This window comes from Ixodes scapularis, unplaced genomic scaffold (assembly GCF_016920785.2).
Source record: "Ixodes scapularis isolate PalLabHiFi unplaced genomic scaffold, ASM1692078v2 PGA_scaffold28__5_contigs__length_5199819, whole genome shotgun sequence".
Lineage (NCBI taxonomy): Eukaryota > Metazoa > Arthropoda > Arachnida > Ixodida > Ixodidae > Ixodes > Ixodes scapularis.
The window spans coordinates 2,237,369-2,262,405 of NW_024609855.1; the positions used below are offsets into that span (position 1 = coordinate 2,237,369).

Genomic DNA, 25,037 nt, shown 5'->3' on the forward strand with positions numbered 1-25,037 from the left:
GAGTAGAAGCGAACGCACACGAAGTGCACCCCTATTGAAAAATCTCATTTGTATGAGAAATTTCTTGTGTCCAATAAACACATATGAACCACACAAGAAATATAAGAACGTATAAGAATCATAAAGAGCCATATAAGAACTATATAAGAGCTATATAGAAGATATCAGAACATATAAGAACCATATAAGAAACTTGTAAGAAGTTTCTTATAAGTTGCTTATATGGTTCTTATATATCTTATTTAGTTCTTATATACTTCTTATATACGATTCTTGTGTGGTTCTTATACGTTCTTTTATATCTTGCATGATTCATATGCGTTTATGGGACACGAGAAATTTCTCCTACAAATGGATTTTTCGGTAGGGACGCAGCTGGTAGAGAGAGAGAGAGGAGAGAGTAACGCGCAGCTGTTGGAGAGAGGGAAGGAGGAGAGTTGCGCATGCGTAGTGTGAGTGCGGGCTACGACGCCGCGGGACATAGACCCGAGCAAGAGACGCTCCGCATCTAAAAGTACGAAATGGACACATAACTTTCTTTTTGGAAATAAGGCTCTGGTTGTGCTTTAAAACTGACTCCCCAAACTCAGCAAGAATTGGAGCTGGGGAACTACCTTCACTACCACAGTCATTTAAACAGAAGTCTGCATTTTTTTTTCTTTTTAGTGAATGAATTACCTGCTTCATCGAGCAAACCGGCGTTATCAGCTCCTGACTCCGCGCCAAACGGCACCTAAAATCCCCGTCCCATGGAGTAAAGCTTGTAGTACATACGTAGCAACGAATTGATGGATAAACTCGTATTTGCTGACGCGCAGCATGGTTCCAAAAAACGCCACCCCATAGAGAAGCCCTCTCCATGGTGCAGCGGCCCGGCACCCGGCCGCTTCTAAGAGGGAGAGAGTGGCCGGGCTCTGGCAAAGCGGCCGTGGCAGCCTACGCAGAGTTTGCTCGACCGGTCTCAGCGCGGCGCGCAGCTGGTGGGAATCATAGTTATTATAATGTACGCTAGAGGTTCAAGTGGCGCTAGTGTGCTGACGTAAATTGAAGCAGACAGCAACCGTCGAAAATGGACTTCCGCTAATGCATTTCTATGGGAAAAAATTGAGTGCATTTTCTCCTGGCGCTCGATCATAAGAGTAAATATCCCGAATAATTCGTACGTATTAGGTAGCTTGGAACATTTCTCAGTCAGGCCGACGAAATAATTGGTCAGTTACGGCGTTTTTCTTTCAAATTCATCACATTAAAAACGGTGCTAAAACGGCTTCGTACGTGTATTTATGTACACTGTCGGACACTGTTAGCGCGAAAACAACGTCAGTGTTTTTCAGCATGAAACATATACGTGTCAAACGAACGGAGCTCATCTGGAAGCCAAGAAAGACGGCAAGAACTACGCAGTAACACTGGATCAGTAAATACCCGTGCATGTACGATCAAAATAAATTGAAGGCCACGTAATATATTCGGATTTTAAATAAGTAAGTACTGCTTTATTATTTCTGCTCTGTGCGAATTTCTATGTTCAAAATGTTACCCGCACGCTCGAAATCTTTGAGAACAAGTGCCCGATAAAAGCTACCCGGCGGAGAGAACAATACTTTATTTTTTACGTTTTGTATGTTTTTATCCGCTCATGCACGACGGGGTCGTTTTCATATAATGACAGGACTGGCATATGATCAATATATAAGCGTCACCGGAATGCTGGCGGGTTTTGAACACACTCTGTATTCCTTTCGAATGTAATTTGGCTTTGAATAGCCGCTTATTTTTACAAGCCCGCTGCGGAACACACGTTTGGGACGGCTGTATCTCAAACGTCCTATTCGCATTTGAACATTGCACATCTCGACCCATTCTCATTTGGTCCTTCTCATTTGAACCTTCTCATAAGATCCGAATCGTGTTGTTCGCAACTGGACCCATTCTCATTTTGCCCATTCGTGCTACGACCGAATGGCACTAGTTCGGCATGCTTCTAACGTCGTTATGCCTTCGCGGCTTTGTTGATGAGCCTTACCTTGCTTGGGCCCCCAACGTATACCATCAGATATACCGGGTGAAACAAGGAGACGGTAGGCTCTTTAAATCGACCGGAAAATTCGGTTTCTTAACCAATCGCGCTACGACTTTGTGCAGCGTTGCCCACAGATGGTGCATTTTTTTCGTAAAATTTGCAAAGAGCGAACTTACCTGAGGAAAAAGTAAAGAAAGAAAAAGGCTTAGCTCCTATGGAAACGCAGCGACGCCACCGGTCTGCAATCAACACGGCGCCGTTTCGCACGGTAGACAAGAGATGGCGCAAGCGGTCGCGACGCCAACTGCCGCCAACGAACGAGCAGACGACGCCGAGAACCGGCGTTTTTAGCAGACAAGGAACTGCAGTTGCTTGTTGTTACCGTGCCTGTTTTTATTTCTGCAACTGTCGCCGTTTGAGGAACGCGCGCCGCTTTTGATTCGAAAAAATCGTCTGCTAAAAACGCTGGCTCTCGGCGCCGTATGCTCATTCGTTAGCGGCGTTCGTTGCGCCATCTCTTGTCTACCGTGCGAAACGGCGCCGTGTTGATTGCAGACCGGTGGCGTCGCTGCGTTTCCATAGGAGCTAAGCCTTTTTCTTTCTTTACTTTTTCCTCAGGTAAGTTCGCTCTTTGCAAATTTTACGAAAAAAATGCACCATCTGTGGGCAACGCTGCACAAAGTCGTAGCGCGATAGGTTAAGAAACCGAATTTTCCGGTCGATTTAAAGAGCCTACCGTCTCCTTGTTTCACCCGGTATGTTATGTGTAGAGGTACGCACTGAGAATCGTACATTGTCGCCTACTTCGCTTCCTCTAAGCAAACGAGAAAAAAAAAAAAAAAGCGATGAACATTCAATTTGGAAACTTTGTTTGAACAGAAATAGCACACATAATATAGCAGTGCTTCTCAACCATTGATGTTTCGCGGACGCCTTGTAGAAAGGCGGAGATGATGGAGGACCCCGTTCGGAGTGAGGGGAATAGAAAGGTATAGGTTAATCATTCTAATGATTTAATAAATGAATATAACTACTTCCTAGTGCGAAGTACACTTATCTCAATGACATACAGATGAGACTACTCTCCCGAAAATTGGAACGTTTGTTCTCAACGTGAAGAAAGACAACTAATATTGCCGTGCCGGACTGATGAGACAGGGCTTCGCGGACCCTTAGGTTGTCTTCGCAGACCCCTATTGAGAACCACTGCATTATATAGAAGAGGTGGCATGGTCCCAAGTCGAGAGACCTCAAACAACGTGACATTTCGGAATATGATCTGGCTGCGATAAATAGTTGGTCCGTTTTATTATCAGCTCGTAGTTTTTCACGACGACCTCGACGCACTGTTAAAATCCTTAGCAGAGAGAGTATGCCCGTAGTGTGGCACACACACACGCACACACAAATTATATCAATGTAATAATATTACCCTTAAAAACGATTTTGGTATAGAAAGAGTCAAATGCGACGTGTCAAAGCGAGATATTTTTGAAAATGGCTGTTTTGAAAATGGCGAAACGAGGACGGGCCCAAATGAGGCCGTTTGGAATGCAAAAGACGAAACGGGAAAGGACCAAATGCGACAGGTCCAAGAGAGATCTTTTTGAGAACGGTTGTTTTAAGAAAAGCCAAGTGAGAAGGCCAAACGAGAACGAGCTCAAATGATAACCACCGTTTGGGGCTGAAATGTAGTGAAGTTAAACATCGTTCACTGATGAAGAAAAATGCGCTAACTAAAACAATTACACTTTTACAATGTTAATCAAGGTGCATACTATTCGGTACGACCCAAATAACCAAAGTGTTCCGTGTTATTTTCCGGCGAACAGACAAAATGCACGCGCGTTTTCCCATAGGAATGCACAGGAGCACCGCAAAAGGAGACTGGTTGCTGTCTGCTTCAATTTGCGTCACGGAAGTCGCATTGACACTAGTGCCAGTTGAACCTCTAGCGTACATTATAATAACTCTATGGTGGGAATACGCTACGTATACGAATGCTTTCGCATTCCAACATGATAGCAGACTTAAATGGCCTTGTAGTTGTTGTTGTTTTCGCCAACGTTTTTGAAAGTTAGAGCAACATAATTTCCGAACCGATCGCGCTAACCCCCGCGTCAGCCACTGCTCCTAACACACCGATGCCAACCGGTGAAGCTCGACGCAGGCGCGCCTGTGCGAGGCGGTTGACGCGAGCAGCGCGCATAGTGTCATGACATGGAGGCATGTGGTCCCCATGTCGTTGAACATTAGTGTCGACCATTGTTATTATTATTATTCCTTATTGAAGCTCATCCTGGAGCAGGTGTGCCGCAATTATGAGCAAAAATGGCATTTTGGTGCGACATGTAGCAGACGCGTTCACGGCGCAATAGACCGATCTCACCAGCTAGTTTACGCCACCGCTGCCGACATGCATCGTGGGAGCTGTAGTCTTTCTGCGCGCGTGACAACCCTGCTGGAGGTCTGCGCGAGCAGAGCACGAGGCGGCATGAGCTCTCTCGTGAACTGGCGTCTGCCTCCTACGAACTAGTTATGGCGGCGTTCTCGCATGCGTGGAACGCTTGGTGAGATCGGTCTATTGGGCGCGACGCTTCCATCGAGGATTTTACAAAAGAAAAAAATATTGGAAAAATAGTAGAGTACCATACTATTTGCCACTTTGTATCGTTGAAATGTAGGAGTCGTTGGAGATACTCCAAGGAAACGTTGAAACGGTTCAGGAATAATGCCGCACACAACCTCACGCAAAAAAAAAAAAACAAAAAAACACGCAAGATTGCATTTGATATAAGGCTGTAGCACTGGCCAACTGCACGTGACTCGTGACAGTTGCGAGACTCGTCAAGAAATTTCCTCGTGCGTAGCAATTTTTGGGGGGAAAGCAGTCTTACGAGCCGGGAAAAGCTGGTATCAGAACGGCCAGGGCGGGACTTATAATTGTAAATGTTTTCCGCAATGCTTTGGCTGCGCGCGCGTGCTTGAGGTGTACAGGACTTCGAAGCATTGTCGAGGGTAAAAAGCCCGCGCTGGAGACGGGACATATGAGGCACCTCCCCGACCCTCCTACCTTGCCAGCGACTATAGCAGCTCTAATGGAGCATTTGTATGCAAACAAACGCACCACTGCATAATGTGCATCCATTTTATTCGCTTTACACTGTTCTATATGGACCGAAACATCAATACATGGTTAACGAAGATTAACGTAAACATTTCCATTCCAGCTTATTAAAGTACCGTCTTCAATACCACTCTCTCTGTAGTGATGGGCACTCGGCAAGCGACGCTTTCTATGACATATGCGTGCAAGCTTGAAGAAGACTTGGATGAGATAGGAACTGAAACAGCAATGCAAATAAACCCTCCATTTGAATACACCACACAGAAAACAGAACGGAAGAACGAGACTGTTGCACAAAAACCCGATGTAAAAAACTTAATAAGGCTAAAGTTTAGTTTTTTTTTTTGTTTAGGAAACAAGTGGAAGCCAGCGACACTTTTAGTTCTTTAAGGACTCTTTGTTGAGCCTCAGTTAGTATGTTATTTGCTACTGTTTCGCGAGAGTGCTGTAGCCTAGGTGTTTACACGGTACACCGTTATATAGCACACTGTATTCTCCTCCAAACGGCCAGTGCAGCGAAAGCTACGATCACGTCCTCCTTGCCTTGAATGTGCCACTGCTGAAAGTGTCCTCGACCACTGAGTGAACCAGTCAAAGCTATGACCTTGTGCTTGTAGCATGGCACCATGCCGAATGTGCGAGCTTAGAATATTAACAACAATCAGCAAAGCAAATCCAAGTAATTAAGAATGTCCCGAAAACGGTCACCGGAATATGAACACATCTGAGATTGCGAGTCCCGTCCGGCACATAGCTAAAGATTAGTCACTCAAACAAGAAAACATCTGCAGGAAATCTAAGTAAAATACAGCAAATCCTAGAACAACAAAAACAAAAAAATTCTGGTTGGCACTGACAGGACGGCAGACTGCATTGAGAAAAAGCTTAACTCACATTGCAACTCAACTGTCCAAGCAGCATAGCGTCTATGGTGCTTTGAAAATGTGACATTCCAAGCCTATAAGGCAATAATCATAAAAAGGTGTATTGGCATAACTGCTAAACCTAACTGCAACTTTAACAAAAAATTCACGTTCCTCAAAAGATGTGCGGTTGGTGCAAAGCGCGAGAAAACTACGATAATGCAAACCAGTCTGGCTTAAACCTACCCCAACACATTCCTACAAAAAATAATAAAAACAAAAGTTAGAACATTAGAGGTAAATTTTATCCAAACTTTCCAGAATAACACGCATCAGTCTGTGGTCTGTGTACCTCTTTTGTCCATATCTTTAACATGGTATTTGAACAATAAATCCATACCTGCTAGCCCCAGTTGAAACAGTTCAAACTTTTGGGACCTTGCCCGCTTGAATAAAACCTTAAAACACATGCCCATAAACATTTAACAAATACTACAATTTGTACCATAATCCGCACAGATCAGTGAATAAATACAAGAGTGACATTGTATCTGTACTAATATGCAAAGTGCATATCCACCAAAAAAAGAAAAAAAAAAAAACATTCTCTCTTACATCTTAAATGTGAAGCAAGGTGCAAAAATTCTGGGACTGGGTTCAAGTGTCCAGGATTCTTAGATATACAAAACCGAAACACATTCTCCTTCAGAACATGCCCTTCCTCGACACACTGAAGTACTCGTCAAAGCATTTCTGGAAACTGATCTTTGCAATGACCTTTAGTTCAACCAGCCGATGTGTCTATTCTTTTTCTGCACTCGAAAACAGAAGACCCTGAAGGCCATGGGCTCTGGAAACAGCTGGAAGTCGCAGGCTGCGAGGTCATGTGAGTAATTTGGGTGTTGGAGGGCATATTGCCCTCCAACACCCAACTAACGTTCTCGCCTTGTTCAGACAAGGACGTAAGAAACCAGGAACGACCTGTGAGGGAGCCGTCACTGGTAGCCCGCCACATTCGCCATCTTCTTTTTCTTGCCGTCCCTGAACCGTCAAGACTGTTTAAAGGCTGGCTTTTGAATGACTATATGTATTCGCCATAAGCCTCCTTCAATATGTTGTAAATTTCTGATGCATTTCTCCTTAAACAAACGCAAAGTTTAATGTTAATATGCTATTCAATAAATTATATTTTTTAGTAGTCACAGAGCAGCTCTCAACACCCGATGTACCGTAGTGACTGTGTGACCTAAAATCACATCTTTGTACAAGGGGAGTTATGTCGTAATCTAAATAAAAAGATTACCGTGGACGTGCATACACAAGTGTTGCCTTGGAACCCAGTCCTAGAACTTTAGGATCCTACATCACTTATTCATCAGATGTCACTTTGTTTAACAAAGTTCATGTTTAGGAGAAAAACCCATAAACCATAGAGATCTTCCATAAACTCCTGCTATACAACAGCAAAGGCAGCCCTTTAAAATAATAAGAGGCAAACTGAATCTCACAATACCATATTTGGCATTACATTTCTTTTTTTAACTGACAGCAAACGATTTTTAAGTAAGCAATCAAAAGAGAATTACTCTCTATATTGCTACATGCCTGTCCAAAAAAAAACACTGAACAAAGATCTTTGGTAAACCAATGCCAAATAAATGATCAATAAAGATTAAGCTCATACAGTGCCTATCTAGTGTACAAGAAAAATACGAATTGGAGCAGTACAAACACTAACAACTTAAAAAGAACCACCTATTGAAACAAAAATGTAACCCATCCATTGCAAATTTATGTACCATCATCTTACACTATACTTCGCACATATATTTGTGGCCCAACAGCATATTCCTAGCAAGCCACGAAGCACTACTGTGAAACTCAAGGATTCATGAGTAGGAAAACACTGTTTAATATTTACGACCGATGCATTGGCACAATGCACGTCGTGTTAAAACACAAAAAAGTGTATGATGGTTGCATTGATAAAAAAAAAAAAAGCTACATGTCCCAGGCATCCTACTAATGCCCACTTTTACACAAAAACACACTTCGTGTTAATTTTGGAGGACACATTTCTTGGGTGAAAATTAAAACCCCATTCCGCAAAAACCTCTTTCCGCGAAAAAAAAATAAATTCCTTAGATAGTTTGCACCCAGTGTATAGTTCATAGTCGCCAATTTCAGCTGAGGGCAAGGGAAACAGTGCAACTATGACCCTGCTTTACTGTTCTGTTGAAACAGAAAACGAAAGCCCGGAACCAATGACCTCGTGTATGGGCCAATGCACTGTTTACAAACAAGCCGACACGAGGTGTGGGCACTGCACATGCCTGGGAACCAGATTCGTGTGAAGTAGAGCGTCTGCACATGTGCCCTGCCAATACACGTTTGCAAGTACAACCTCAGGCCACCGCCATCTTGCTTAATTGGAGTGCGCTTGGGCACGGCCATTATCGGATTATGGCCGCGCCCAAGCGTACCACAGGTGAGCACGATGGCCGGCGCCCTGACGCCATACTTACAAACGTGCACAGCAGCGCCACCGCAGCAGCCCGACGTCAGGGCTGCATGTTGGTGTATAGTCTGCAAGGCACGAAATATCAACATTTAGAAAAAATAGGTTGTGTATAATCCGCACAGCGTCAAACATGAAGCTTTAGAAGAAAAAATAAAACGAACCGTGTATAGTGTGCACCTGTGTATAGTTTGCGCAGCACAAAATATGAACCTTTAAACATGTATAGTCCGCGGACTATACACCAGAAAATACGGTAGTGTACAATACAACTCTTCACAAACCTACATTCCTCAAGAGTAGGCAAGACATACATGACGGAGGTAAATTACCCTTTCGTAATCCACGCACTTCTCTCCTCAAAAACACGCACACCGGCAGCCCAAGCAACCCCGACTCAACAGATACAACCACCCTCACACTCTTTGGCTCTGTCGGCGCGACTGCTCCCAACTCGCCCATCATTCGCTCCGGCCACAAAAAGGCACCTCGCGCGATCCACACATGCAAACTTACACCCTCCTAGAGTGGAGCGAGGCGGTCGGAGATGGCGGCTTGCTGTACAGGAATATCGACCCCATCACCAGGCCGGCACCGACCACAAATTTGCCCGTGAGCTGGAACTCAAAGGCGTACACCGACACCACGCACGAGAGGACGATGGCAAGCGAGGTGGCAAAACCCTTGAGGATGTTGTCCGCATACTTCACCACCACTGCGACGAGCAGCCCCCCCAGGGCCTGGAGCAGTATGACCGTCCAGATGAGAGCGTTGTACCCGTGGAAGAAACCCCGCGTGTGCACCTCCTCGTAGTCGCTCACGAGCGTCGTCAAGAGTCCGAAGGGCACCGCAAACGTGCTGAGCTGTACGTTGCGCATCCACACGGACACGTCGCTGCCCTTCAGGATCTTCTCGAAGTACACGCCCGCGAAGCCGGATAGGCAGCAGGCGGCCACGATAGCGAGGAAGCCGACCATCGGGCGCTGGACGTGGCCCGAAGGGTTTGGGGCGGGAGCGCCGAGTTGGGCCAGCTGCACGAGTGCGACGCCGGCGAAGAGGACGAACAGCGCCGCCCACTGTGTTTTGGAGATCTTCTTCTGGAGAAGGGCAAGCGAGAAGACCGCCGTGGTCAGGATCTTCAGCTGGTACGTCACCTGTGGGCGGCGAAGAGACGCAGTTGAAGGGTCATGGTCTGGTCTAATGGAGTCGAGGGTTTGTCTCGTACAACGTGGATCTCTGAAAAGCTCTTCGGATTAAATGAAAAATGCCGAACGAAGTCCCCAGATGGTAAGTCCAAGCACCTTGCAGCCAGGTCAAGTGCGACAACACCAGATAGAAACAAAAAAGCACGATTTGAGCCGATATAAAATTAGAAGAATAAATAGCTGAAATCAAGAGGCAAAATATTTCTACTGAAGGGAGGAGCAATATACAGTGTGTTTCACGACAATCGAGCTATAAGTCTACAGCAAATCCCGTGCGCTGCAAAGAAAAAAAGTTTGATGTCACACTTATCACTGCCAAGGTAACTATTTATAGAGATGTACAGCATTCGTGCTTATTAAGCATTTAATTATTTTATACTTTTTTCACAATTATACTTCTTAACACGTACACAGATTAATACATAGTTTCAATTACAAGCATAATTGACATTGACAGAAACCACAAAATAAATCGCTTTTATAAATAATTGTCTCATGCAGCACTTTTTCGCATCCCTTTGATAAAACCAATTTGACTGAAATGCTGAGGTGCCAGTTTCCTCTTGGCCACACCTTAAAGGGGCAGTGCAACGATTTTCAGGCTTTGGCCAATTAATTGTGGGAATTAACCTATGTCACCTATGGAACAAAGGACAGAAAACCCTTTTTTCTCGTATGCCCTAATTTCAATTTTAGAAAACAAAATAAATTGAAGGTCAGGGTACCCCTCAAATCTCGCACCGTTTTTTGAATGACCTCACTGATAGTACCACCCGCTTTTCCCATTGGGTTCTGCCTTCAGGGCCCCCGGAGTTCCTTCACTCAGCGGCTGCAGACTTTTCAAGGTTTGGTTAGCCGCTGTACCTGCTTAGCATTGGCAAGGGCCACCGTAAGCGATCGTGGCAAAAAAGGTTTGCCGCGGAGTCAACGGGGAGGATAGTGGCGGAAAGGGAATGGTTGATATTTATTTATTCATCAATACTACTAATCCTCACTGGAGGATTTTCGTAGGGTGGTACAAAACAAAGATGTACAGTAAAACCTCGTTATAACAAAGTTGAAGGAGCGGTCGTAATTATTTCGTTATAACCATTAGTTTGTTATAGCCACTGTCCATTTCTTCCCACTATTAGCAAGCAAAAGGACTTATGATTGCTTTGTTATATCCATTAGTTTGTTATATCCCATTTTGTTATAACGAGGTTTTACTGTATAGCCATAGTAGAGATAAAACAGTTATACCGAGGGTAACATATATGAAACGTGAATGGAGTAGATGAGACATGGTATTTTCACATCATGAGTACTTCGACATCATTCATGAACTGTGTTAGTGAGCTAGCGCAGAGAACGTGAAAGGGCAAACTGTTCCATTCCTGGACTGCGAGCGGAAAGAAGTGAAAATTTAAAGCAATTTTTTTTAGGTTTGAGCTCCCTGAATAATTAATTCCCCATGGTTTGAACGGGTTTCTTTTCCATTGTAGGGAATAAGGTACTTGGATTTTTTTACTTTAGTCAAGTTTTTGGCTATTTGGTAAATTAGTTTCAATCTTGTAAGTTTAGCTCTTTATCCTAATTGCTGCTCGCCGAGCACTCCACACAACTCAAATAGTGAATCACGCGTGCCAAACTTATTGGTAATGAGTCTTACAGCGAGCCTCTGCACTTTATCTAATTTTTGTATGTTAGTTTTTGTGAAGGGGAACCAGACAGGGCTGGCATATTCAAGCACAGGTTGAATAAGAGTCATGTAGGCTAACAGCTTGGTATCGCGGGAAGCGTATTTGAGTCGCCCTCTTATGCACCACAATTTTGTTAGCACTTTTTTGGTCACTGCGTCTATGCGCATGCCCCAGTCCAGATCACTTGTGAACAAGACACCCAGGTACTTGAACTCGTGCAAGTTTTGTATAGTATATCCGTTGATGTTATAAAAATGGTTCAGTATGTTTTTTTTTCAACTCATGGAAATGGCTACTGTTTTGTCTGAGTTAATAAGCATCTGCCATTCTTCACACCAGTCCGAGATCTTGTCCAACGCGCTTTGTAATTTTAAGTGGTCCGAAGAATTTGTTATTTCAGAATATATTATACAATCGTCAGCAAAGAGTCTAATGTTGATGTCGATGTACAGTTATGTCATTAATATAGAGCAGGAAGAGAAGCAGGTAAAGTACTGAACCCTGAGGTACTCCGGAACACACGGTCTTATCAGCTGAGCTATTTCCGTTAATTTCCACGAATTGAGATTGCCAGAGAGGTAGTCCTTAATCCAATTTACAACTTGTCCGTCGCCTAAGATTTTCGTTAACTTGAAAAGTAGTTTATTGTGGGAGACTCTGTCGAATGCTTTTGGCAGGCTTTCCGTTGATTTCCGTCGGACAGCGCCGCAAGAACTTGTGCACTCCCCAGGCATCGCACCCACGACCGCCATACGGTGCTGCAGATTGGAAAATAATGTGTATTTTCCTGCGCGATTACACAGCGGAATTGCAGTATGTTACAGGGGAAGGTGGGACGATTTCTCTCACTTGTGCCAATATATGCAATTTAAAGAAACACAAGCTGGAAATCCTTTCAAAGTCAGAATTGTTGCACTGCTTTCTTTAGGCTGGACTTCATAGAGCAAAAAAATGTGACGAATTTTGTTCAGCGGCGGTGGCTGTTGTGTTGCGCGCAACGTGAGCGAGGTGCTGGACGAAGTTCGTCGGTTGCAAACAAAGTGCAACAAACACAACGCACGCAACAAAAGCAAAGAGAAACCGCCGATCATACCCACTCAACAGCCTGGATGAAGACCCCACCCAAGTTCAAATGCTGTTGCAATACTATATAATATTGTTGCTCACTCAGCCAGATACTTGACACACGTGCACAGAATGCCATGATCTAAAAATTGGCAGCGATCTCTACCTTTAATATCCTATGATGTATAAAATGCATTTTAGGAAATTGGTGAGAGAATTGGCATGTCACGCGACGTATATTCTTCTGCCAAATCTAGCGGCAAAACTAAATGGTTGTTTAGGTCACGTAGCGCTAATTTCCTTCGCTAAACCTAGAAAGGAAACTGGATTAGTGTCTAGGTCACAAGATGTGAATTTCGCCGCTAAATTTAGCGGGTAACTAAGTTGGTGTATATGTCATGTGATGCCAATTTCCCGCTAAATTTAGCGGGGAAACTAGATTGATGTTTTGACCACAAAATGTGAATTTTCCAGCTAAATTTAGCGGGGAAACAGTTGACGCATAGGTGCCATCAATTTCCCCAAGGTGTATGGGTCATATGACGTCAGGTGATGCCATTTTCCCACCAAATTTAGGGGGGGAAACTGAATTGGTGTATAGGTCCAGTGACATCAATTTTTCCGCTAAATTTGGCCAAGAAACTGAATTTGTGCGTCTCGTAATGTCAATTTCCCCGCTAAATTTAGCGACAAATGCACGGACAGATGTACAAAAAAATTCTGGGATTGGGGGGGGGTAGAGTTAAAGAGCACTGCACGCTTTAAAAAACTAAATACAAAGCCCAGCTGTTACTTTAGGGCATCAATGCCCTTCCTAAAAATTGCCCTCAATATAGACTGCCACGTAGCATAGCTCATTCAGCCACAAATGGAATGCGTTAATTCTATCCCTTACACACTTTCGAAATCATTTCCGTTTACTCTAAAATGCTACAACAAGCACTAGGCTTTGTCTAGAATTATTTGGTTGTGTCGTAGTATCCAGAAACATTTGATTGCATAATGAAAATGTAAGAGATGGATTTATAGACCCCCACGGCAAGGCTTACGCGAGTTATACAAAAATGACGGCTTTTAAAACGAAGCACGACTGAATTTTATTTTCAACTGCATCATGATACAACCTTAGGAACAAAGGTAGAGGTTCCACTTCATTGGGCTTTAGCCTCACGATATGCAGTAAAAAATTTTGTTTGACCAATATCTAGAGACGACAGCTCTTGTATTAGCAAAAATTACAATATTTCAAATATTTTCAGAATTAATGTGAGAAAACAACAAAAAAATCTGCAACTTGACATAACAGAAGCCTTTGCAGCTGATGACCAAAAAAATAACCAATATAAGCGGTAGAAAAATTGTTACATGATCACCCCAATAATCAATTACAAGCTATCGTGCAATCGATAATTTTTTATGTCGGTCATCGGTTGACGCTCATGATGTCACTGCTGATCGACGTCATCGCTTGACACCGTGACATTGCATGATCACGTGACGCCTGTGTCGGCACGTTGCCGCCAGGTGGTGCATCTGGGTTGCCAGTGTTGCTTCCAATGTCAGGTGTCGCATCCGGGTTTGCCGCTCGGGGAGCCGGCAAGGGGTGAGTAGGCTTGCCTGTAACATCAGACATCATGTGCCTGCTGCATGAAAAAAAAAGTTCCTGTCCTTGCCCGAATCGAATTGACGACCGTTCGTTTTTTAATTGGACGCTCTAACCGCTGAGCTATTGAGGCGGCTCAATTTCCTGATCATTACAAGCGCTAGAAATTCGCATCAGCGCCAAAACTGTGTCATTTGAAAAGTTGGCTACATTTTTGACAATAACAGACCATGTTAACTGAAGTGTGGCTCGTTGCGGGTGCTAGGAATTCGCGTCAGCACGAAAACTGTTTAATTTTAAATGCTGGCTAAATCCTTGACAATGGCAAAGACTGTGTTAACCGAAGTGTGGCAGTAGCGACATCTGTTGTAGATGGTTTCCTTATGCCATCTGTTGGTAAGAAGTCCAACTAAAAATTAGGCTGCTGTGGCATCTATTGCAAATAAAAAAAAAAAAGAGTTAATGGCAATTTTTGTATTTTTACACTTGAGATTATACTCCCACGATGCACGAACGTTTGAACCATTGAGGCAATGTTTCAAGTTCAGAGTTTGAATTTTATTCGAGTTCACACCAGGTTTCTTGGGATAGTCTGTTTTTGTCCAAACCCATATCACCACCATTGATTTGGGGCAAAGATATAGCCTGATGTCTTCGTTAAGCTTTAGTTCGAGAGTGCAATTTCCATACGGTTTCGGCTGCATCACACCAAGGCTGATGGCGAGCACAGACACGATTACAATGAAGACCACTATCATGAGAGACCCGAGAACTTGCCAACTTCATTCCATAATGACATTGTCTGCGTACGATTCAGAGAACTACCGTATTTACTCGAGTAATAGCCGCATTATTTATGAACAAGGCCCTTGTGTCTACTTTTCTGCAAAGCACATATACAGCCAATCATTGTATTGCTCATAAATAACATAGCGAATAACCAGATGGAGAACGCGATTCTCCATACAAATGCAACCTTCAAAGATGGTATCTTCACGCAAAGACGTTATCTCTGTCCTGTAAACCGCTAGAATCATGCTGTCGATCGCGGTGATTGGCAATCTGCGTGCTCCACGGAAAAGCAAACCCTCAGATTTTCTTCATAAACAGTGCGGCTATTACTCGAGTAAATATAGTATATAAGCAAACATAGACTCGGGCAGGCAGGTATAGGGCTTGTCAAGTGGTTTCCTGTAAGACCCGCTTTAGGCGGGGCAACTTTCCCAGCAATTTCGGTGTTGCTGGTGAGTTGTTCCCTAGCTTTCCCTAAAGCAACATGAATTGCTCGGATCGCGTCAGGGTTGAAACGGACGAGCAACTCTGACGACTCGAAGATTTTTGAAGTGGCAGCAGCCAATCAGGGATGCAATATTTTCTCGTGACACCCCGTGCCGGTGATGATGACAACTAAAGACTTGGTTTTGGTTTGAAAATGATAGTCTTTGGGAATAAACTATTTCAGAAAGATGGGTTAGTATTCTCAACACCATTTAAAAGTATAAAAACGTGCTTATAACGCGGAACTGTGTGTCTACATAGTGCAAGGAAAATCAAATCAAATGATGATATGGCAAATCGTAGCAACTGGTTGCTGCACGTGTACGCGGACGGCCCATGTTGCTGCTGCTGCGACGTCAAGCTGCTGGGAGAAATAGCCCTGACTAAAGCGTGCCAAATAAGAAAGGCAATATCAATAAACTTGTTTCCGAGTGTTTTTCTTTTAGACGTTCCCTACCACTACATTTACTGCTCTCGTTACAGGTTGGTCGTAAAATAGTTTTGCAAGCAGGTCTGAGGCAAACGGTGAATGACTGACATGCAAAGCAGTTCCCAGCACTACTAAATGTATGTAAAAAAAGAGTGTGATATTCCATTTTCATGCACATGTTTGGCGGCGTCATGACGGTCACTCAAAAAATTTAGATTTCAAACGCCAGCATCTATCACAATTTTTTTTTTTCCAGCATCAGTTGGAACTACGAAAAATAAACCCTATTAAATGGTCTCAATAGAATCTCTATGCAAAATAAAAAAATTCAATTCTTCTAGAGCCACCTTGTAAGGCTCATTTAGCTAGATATAATGGGCCAATTCTACTTTAAATTTCATTAGAGTATTATCAAGAAACATCTTATAGGAGGCATTCGAGAAAAGGTTCAGGTAAAATTTATCGCTCATTTTGCATGAACGATCTAGACCAGGGTCGAAATTACACTGAATACTTTGTAACAATGATCAATCTTTTCTAGTCAGATATCGCCTGCCCAATGCTGTCCCAAAAACTTCAAATACATCTATGAAGCAAGAGTGTTCCGCAAATTCATTTACTTTCAACAGATGGCGCAAAACTAGCTGTGACATGAACGTTTTTGCAACAGATGGCGCAGCAGCCCAATCTTTAGTTGAACTTTCTACCAAGGAATGGTGTTAGGCTCACCATAGATTAAACACTCTATGTCACACGTTGCTACTGCCACACCTCAGTTAACATGGTCTTTGCTATTGTCAAGAATGTAGCCAACCCTCCAACTTTTGAAATGAAATTGTTTTGGCGCCAAAGCGAATTCCTAGCGCCTGTAATGACAAGCAAGTCGAGCCGCCTCGTTGTCTTCTTTACAGGCTGCAGGTACATGGTGTCTGATATCACAAATAAGCCCAGTCGCTCCCAACCGGCTCCTTGGCGGCAACCCGGATGCGGCACTTGGCGTCGGAGGCGACACAGGCAACCCGGATGCAACACCCGCCGGCAACACCGAGCACGACAACACCCCCCCCCCCCCCTGGTGCCGAATGCGCCACCTTGCGCCAACACAGGCGTCATGCGACTATGAGTATCTGACGTCACGAGGTCAAGCGATGACCTTGATCAGCGACAATGTTACAAGGGGCAACCGATGACCGACATCGATGACTGATCAATTTTCAATGATGCAGTACCTGTTGATCGATTGTTGGGGCAATCGTGTACACCTTTCATACACATTAATGTATAGACCTTTTAAGTTTATTCTCGTCTCCAGCCACGCAGTTGACAAATCTGGTATGCAGGTGAAAAAAAAGCAAGGCATTACAACCTGGAACAAGTAAAACAATTGATAGACAGTTGCGATTAAAACATGAGCTTCTCCCAGAGGCGTGGCGAGAGCAAAATGACGATTTCCCGCACACAGGAAGGTCCGCGATTCAAGATGGCGGCACCAACGTAGAATCGTGAAATAAATTATTAATATAATTTAACTATTTGTCAATTAATTATGTTACCTGGCAAGTGGCAGCATCAAGGTGTGTAGCACCTACATAAAGCAGGTTGTTCTGGATGTTGTAGACAAGAGAAGGTATGGCCACCTGCACAGATCACAGAGAAACCCACACCCTAGAATTTAAAATATTCACTGCCAAGCCAAATAGAAAAAGATGCACACAAATCGCTCCCAAACCATTGAAGAAAATGACCTACTTCAGAACATAAAACTAAAAATAAAAACAAAGCCAAAATCGCAAAAATAGAAACTGAGACTGAAGCTTCCTTGCAATTTGTGTGAAGCAGCAGCTTCCATCAAGAACTGCTGCCAATGCTAAGTCCTAAATATTTCATCTTCTCGCAAACAATGAAACTAATGTGATATTTTTACAATCTCCATGGAAATGAGTTTTTGTACCTGGAAATCTGAGAGATTTTCAACAGTGTAAAAAGGTTTCCATTACCATTGGAACAGCTGGTTATCCATAAAATAAAAGCTAACAGTGTTTTTGATTTAGTGACAAAAGGCATCCAGGTAAAGGATGCCTCTTGTAAACTATGCATGATGACAGATGTGTGGAGCACAGATATGCAACGAGCGAGCCGCTCTATCAGCACTATTTTATCTAAAATAATGTAGATGATATGACACTGTTGAAGTTAAAAAAGTAGTAATGCTTTGACTAAATAGCCCTTTTTCTGGCAAACAGAAGAGGTAGACATTTATTTTCTTATACTTACCAAATCCCCAACTAACTATATTTTCAGAATCACCAGCCCTTGCCCTTTCCAGTATGCTACTTATTATAGCAAAATTCATAATAGTTATTGTGAAATTGGCACGTGAAAATGATGCCAAAACCAACATTCACATATACCCATGCTTTTCAGTGCCGTTACCTCAGAGGAAGGCAGGCCTGCAGGTCTAGCGGGCATTCTAGAAATTAACTATGCTGAGCATTTGTTTCATGCTGCTGCACTTCGCTTCGTGCTGTTGCGCAGGTGCTGGAGCGACCTTCCAAAGCATTCATCTGAGACCATGAAATGGACTGTAATCAGTTAGGAACAAAGTCTACTGTCCAAAGAGTGAACCCCTGTCTTCCACTGACGTCACTTTTTCACTGTGGCCAATAGAGACTTTCCCATTGAAAAACACAGTGAGGACCAAAATTGTAAATACAATAACTTCGCAAAACAAATTTAATGTGACCCAATACTTGCGTCACTATTTCAGTGATGCTTGTTAGCCTGAACTAAGTTTTCCCAAAGCCCAAAGTTAGCCCAAAGTTTTCTAAAACTAGAAGCATTCCGTTCGCGCTGAAAGACACAGTGGAGAAAGAGCTGGAAAAGCTGTTTGGTCTGGGGGTGATTGAGCCAATTTCGAGCGGACGTTCTCCCTCACCAATTGTACCGGTGGTAAAGAAAGATGGCAGCGTACGCATCTGCGGGAATTATAAAGCATTGTTGAACCCCTGCTTAAACATTGACAGCTATCCCTTACCCAAGATTGAAGAAATCTTTGCCTCTCTCGGGAGGACAAGTGTTCTCCAAGATCGACTTGAGTAGAGCATACCAGCAAGTGGTAATGGACAAGGTTTCCAGCGAGTACTTCACCCTCAATACGCACAAAGGACTGTTCGCGGTGAATCGCCTAGCATTCGGGGTTGCGTCAGGAACACCGACGATTTTTCAAAAGGTGATGGACAACATGTAAAAGGGACTGAAAGGGGTAATATGCTACCTAGATGACATTCTGGTCATGGGGCAGAGTGAAAGAGAACACCTTGAGGACATAGATTCGCTACTAACCCGGCTGCATGAAAGGGGAGTGCGAATTAAGACAGAAAAGTGTGAATTTTTGAAACCGGAGTTGCTGTTTCTGGGTCACGTGACCAGTAAGCGTAGAATATCAGCAACGCCAAAGAAGGTGTAGGCCGTGCTAGAAGCCCCCGTCCCAATCGATAAAAAGCAGCTGAGAACGTTTACGCGCATGGTTAATATACTACGGGAAATTTCTGCCAGAGTTATCAACAGTAATATTCCCATTGAATCAGCTGCTCTGCAAGAATGCGCCATGGGATCGGAATGAACAGTGCGATCTGGCGTTTAAGAAAGTGAAAGAGTTGCTTGTAAAAGCGCCAGTGTTAGCACATTATGATCTGGAAGCCCAGCTTGAGGTAGTGTGTGATGCTTCATCACATGGGTTGGGTGCCGTCTTGACAAAAGTGGAAAAAGATAGGTCCAAAAGGCCGATCGTCTTTGCATCGCGCACACTATCGCCAAGTAAACGGAACTGCAGCCAGTTGGAGCGAAGTTCCATTACTACATTTATGGCAGACAGTTCGGCTTGGTAACTGATCACAAGCCTTTACAGACGATTCTCGGTCCAAAGAGAGGGATACCAAGCATTGCCGCAGCTCGTTTGCAGAGGTGGGCAATTACGCTGTCAGCGTACCGTTACAATCTGGTTTACCGTTCAGGTGACAGCAATGTAGAAGCAGACTGCTTATCGCGTTTGCCACTTCCCGAGAGTTGCAAAAAGGAAGACGACGACGAAGTAACCTCCTGTTATGCACTTCGATGGGAATCCTTTCCAATAACAAGCTCACACATCGTGCGAGAAACTTCCCGAGGCCCGAACCTACGACAGGTACTTCACTTCGCTTACGGAACAATGGCCTGAGCGCGTTACGGATGAAGGGATGAAGCCTTTTGTTTTGAAAAGACTGGAGCTGTCGGTGAACCGAGGACATTATTTTGAGGAATGCGTATTGCGCACTTTACAGAAGAGAATCCTGGACGAGCTGCACGACGGACATCCCGGCGTGGTGCGGATGAAGGGGGCAGTGCCCTAGCATAGACACCCTGCGATGATCCAGCTATCAAAGGGGGCTGCACCCTAGCATAGACGCGTGTCGATGATCCAGCTTTTTGTTTATCGGAATACAAACATCAAACAGATTATGAGGAAAACGCCAGAGTACCCTTTTCTTTTTATTATTTACGATATTGAAATGAAATTTTTCCAGTTTACGGCACCTAATCTTCTTTTTATATGTCTGGTGTTAGATTCAATATAGCTTATTTTTAAGGTTATCAATGCAATATACATGCAGAAAAAGCCGTGTTCTCGTACACAAGTGAGGCATGGCAACACACTTGCTAGCAAGCATTTCTTAAATTTTTCATAAATATAATAAATATACATTCTAACCAAAGCTAGATAGTAGTTGCATTCTACAAATTCTAAGGTACATGCATGCCAAATTTGGTTGTGAAAGGACAATATTAAGAACATAAATTCTTGCACACAAACTCTGAAGATGCCCCCAAAATTACACAAAAAATAGAAAAAGTGTTTGAATGTTACCATAGCTGTGCAGCTATACTCTTTCACAGTGCAGGAAATAATATTTTGTAAACAAATTTCCATAAGAAACTGAAGCTACAGAAGACTGTGATGGAGAGGAGATCGCTAGGCATACTTGTCAATGTAAATGTGAAGGCGGGCGACATCGTAACTTGAAGAACCATGCAGAGAACAATGGCTCAAATTCATGTCGTTCTGGTTTGCCTGGAGGTCTTCTATTTGATCAATTTCGCGATCATAACCGGCACTAATTATTTTTATACATAACATATAATGATTCAAAAATAGTAAAACACCATAAAACCCAAAATCACAATTCTTGCAAAATATTGCCGTATTTCGACCCACACTCTCCTCGAACACTTCCGCTCCTGAACAAGGTGGCGAATTTTTGTAGCCTTTGGAGGATCAAATCCGTGCGCTGCCTTCGGGGAATGGTCGCTTATAGCACTGTAAGACAAAATTCACTCTTATGATGAAAGGATGAAGCGTAAAAAATTAGAAAATATGCTCGAACCAAAAGTGTGCCAAAGCTATCCTACAGGTGGTGCCACCGAGTTTGTTGCCAAGCAAAGAAGGTGCAAATACAGTATAGCCTCAACATTTTCAGAGCTGATGAATAGAATTGTTGTAGCCAGAAGCCTTGAAGCAGTAACAGCTTAGCAGGATACCTCCGAAGCATTATTCCTAATAATTAAAGGGATTGTCCGGTCGAAACCGTACATACCTAAGTTGTTGCGCTCGTTACGTCAAAGGAGCCTCCATATAGAAAAATGTCACTTTTTATTTAGATATATGATGTCCCACTTTTAATTAAACCTTTCATGAGCGTGTGTATGAATCTACACCCTGAATTTCGCCAGTGTCAATGGTTGACGTCCGTAGCTGCTGTGCGACGTCACAAAACACAAAGGATCATCGGATGGTTGGGATAACAAGCGTTGGTCAATAGATGTCTTCATTTTGGTTTGAATTATATCGCCTCCTAGGCTGTACCCTACTGAAATATTTCTTGTAATTCAGTTTCCAAGCATGTGCAAAAAAGTAGCACCTTTTAGCAGGATATTACTCGAAAACAGCCATTAGCTTCGGGCAAACGTATGCTGTTTCGTGCATACAGAAATGCGATGGCCACCAATCGGACAAGGAGCGCTTGCGAAGAGAAAGACACAGATTTTTCCTCTGCAGCGGCATCTTGGTTCAGATATCAGCGGATCCTTTGGATCGGTGATACGGCTGCGGGTCATCCCCTGGGAAGTAATGCCCGCGAGTTGAAGGCAAACAGCAAATCGTTCAAAATGCATGTAACATTTCTAGATCACCTCTTGACTCTGGCGAGCTTGGTGAATCATAGCCACGCTCCATTTTCACACGCGTGTCACACAGAATCAGCCAACACGCATTCTAAGTATAACTTTTGACTGTCTCAAAATTGCCTAGCTGCTGGCTTCGGTTTCGCTGCATAATCAAACCGATTGATCCGATTAGGGTGAGGAGTGGGTGGACGTAGTTACATATCATTGGCACAGCATCACACCACATCTTACGAGCCTTCTGACAACTTTCAGCTCAGCTCATAGCTCTCTTCTGTGAAATGATTGCTGCATAAGCGGGATCTTGACGGGAACCATTGCTCCCTACGCATGGCGATGATCCATTATGCCCATCGCTACACATTCCGCAGATCGCAGGTGCTGCTTGGTGGTTGTGGCACCCCATCGTGCAACAAAATCTCACCTATCCATGAAACAAGTCGAGCACAACAACAAAATCTAAGCATGCTGCGGAATTCATTTGAAGGCAAACGACGAGACAGAAGTGCTCACTTTGCGTTATGTGACGTCGGAGCTTCAATGTTACCAACGAAAGCACCGTTTATGCTAGGGTGTGATTGGAGCAGTTTAAAATTCAATTTCTCATGCAGAGGGGCATATAAAATTCAGATATTGCACGGATGATGCGTTTCGAGGCCATAAAAATTATATTCAATTGTTTTCTGAAACAAAATTTGACTGGATAATTTCTTTAAGATAGCACATTTTTTAGCATGAAAGTCACACCAGTGAAATTTTTCTAAATAGCAGATTTGAATAGAAGGATCTCTCGACGAACGAGATAGCACAATGAACATAAACAAGCAAGTTGGACGACGGTGCTACCCACGAATGTTTCAGGATTCATACAGGTTTTGAGGCCAAAACTTCTAGGATTTTCAAAGACCTCCAAGGCCTTGTACCTGGTAGTTCATAATACCTCGCCTTCTTTAACGCACTTTAAATGCTTTTTTTTTTAGAGCGCAGCTCTTAGGCGCTCGTTCCAGTGTTTTGCGGCGTCGGTGTTGCCGTAACTGAAGGATGAGGGGGAGGGTACAGATGAGGAAGGAGGCGTGTTTTCCGTACACTTTCCTCCTCCTATATACAGGGTGTTTCACGAAAGGTGGATAAATTCGATATTGCGAAAACTATGCGTCGCGAAAAAAAAAAAAAGGCTTGTGTCGTTTTGGTCCTGGGCCAGGGGCCTATTCATGAAAATTATTAAAGTCCGGGATAATTAGATTGTTAACTATTTTTGTGTAATCAACTTTTTTAATGTTGTGTTTAAGGGCATGGTTTCAATCAGAAAATTGCTCAGCATCATTGAAAATCACTAAATCAACAAATTGCAGAACAATAGAAGGCACACGAAGCATTTTCCAGCTTTCGGAAAAACTGCTCAAATTCTACGGGTTTTTAAGTTTCGGTTTGCAATCGGAGCGCATCTCGGTCCGGACGGTACTGCGCCCCGTGGAGAAATGGTGCAACCAACCTCTGCTGTGCTGTCCTCGCGCAACGTAGCAGAGGCTGGTGGCACAAGGACAGAAATAGAAAACAGTAGAGCAACATCGCTCGGAGGCGGGTTATCTATTACGATATGTGGCACATAGACGCTGCTTCACCTTGAGCGTGTCGAAGGGCTGCAGCACTACAGTGCGATGCAAAGCGGTCCGCCACTTCTGGAAGCTACCTTCGTCCAAGCGGACCATGACCAAGCAAGTGATGAGCTTGATGACCTCTGCCATGATGACCGCTGTGCTCGAGATGAACAGATCCTTCTGTGTGCGAGCCATTCGCATCGTCAGGTTGAGCGCTGCATTCTGGACTGTCAGCGTCACTAGTGAGGCGTATTTCAGCATGCTTTGAGTTCCTGTAAGACCAAAGATAATAAAAATCTAGTAGTATATACATTTCTCAGGAGAACACAGGGTTGCGTAAGCTACGCCTGCTTCTCACATATTAGAGAACTATAAATGTTTATTCTAAAAGTAATTTTTTTTTTCTTTTTCAGCTTTTTTTAGATTTGTGCAAGTTTTCAGGATTCTGAGGTACAGCGCGAGTTAGCACGAATGTACTCGTCTGTGTTTCGTCCTCTCTGTTTTATACTTTCTGTTATCTAGTACATCGTACCAACACGCTCGTTAGGAATATAACGAACAAACACTTACCAGTTTTGCTCGTTTCTTTTTTTTTTTTCTTTAATGAGTGGTTGTTACTGAAACAACCCGTGTGGTATGAAGTGCTTATATTGAGCACCAAGTTAGGTGATAAAATTTTATGTCAATCACTACCTCGTACAAACAAACGAAAAGGTGAAAAGCGCAGATGCCGTGTTCGTATTAGCTGTTGTCACGCCGTAGACACCTTTGGCGGTTTCATCGTGTGGGCGGGGTCTTTAGGGACGGCCGAAAGACCCATATTGACTTCCAGAAGCCACTAAAACAATCATCTGTGATACTCACCGCTTTTGAGCTGCTCCGCGATCATTGTGTTTGGTCCTATGTGGAGAATCTCTTCTTTGTTAGTTGGCGACATGGCTGAGCTGTTCTCGGTGGTATCGCCTTCACGGTATTCCCAGCCAGGTAGCTAGTTAATTACCGGTGACTTTAATCAACCGATATACTTGTAGCCTAAGGCTAAACATTGTTTACGAATCCGAAGTTGCATGACGAGAATACATCGCAAACGTGGCGAGCGATTGACGAATGTGACAGGTGGCCAGGTGGCGATGTTCTTGGAAGTATGTTGAATCCGGTGTTTACCGTGGCATTAAGATCGTACGTAAACAGTAACCCGTACGGTTACTTCCCGAAATCTACAACGCTAACCACTGTGAGCTCAGTACCTGATCCCTGGCAAACTCCGGTCCACGTGTACCGCCTCAAAATCTGTCCACCACAACTTTTCGAGCGCAAGCTGTACAAAAAAGAAACTAACATCACCCCTTCGGATTTTCCGAGAATTAATGTGAGGCCCTCTTGTGGGCATTATGAAAATGGTAAATACAGACGAAATTATTTCGCTGAC

The 25,037-nt window shown here is 43.6% G+C and overlaps 1 protein-coding gene across 2 annotated transcripts; it reads right to left on the reverse strand.

The window, feature by feature from the left end:
* Positions 1–5,157: 5,157 nt before the first annotated feature.
* On the reverse strand, positions 5,158–24,941 carry LOC121836324 (UDP-galactose translocator-like). Of its 2 annotated transcripts, none has more exons than XM_042291180.1 (4): positions 24,473–24,941; positions 23,633–23,880; positions 17,348–17,431; positions 5,158–9,685 (listed from the first exon to the last, which is right to left on the reverse strand). In XM_042291180.1, the coding sequence occupies exons 1-4, from the start codon at positions 24,543–24,545 to the stop codon at positions 9,044–9,046; spliced, it is 1,047 nt and encodes a 348-aa protein (XP_042147114.1). In that variant the 5' UTR covers positions 24,546–24,941; the 3' UTR covers positions 5,158–9,043. The 2 variants fall into 2 exon arrangements, with proteins under 2 accessions (XP_042147114.1, XP_042147115.1); XM_042291181.1 differs by having other exon boundaries at positions 24,856–24,920.
* Positions 24,942–25,037: the final 96 nt, after the last annotated feature.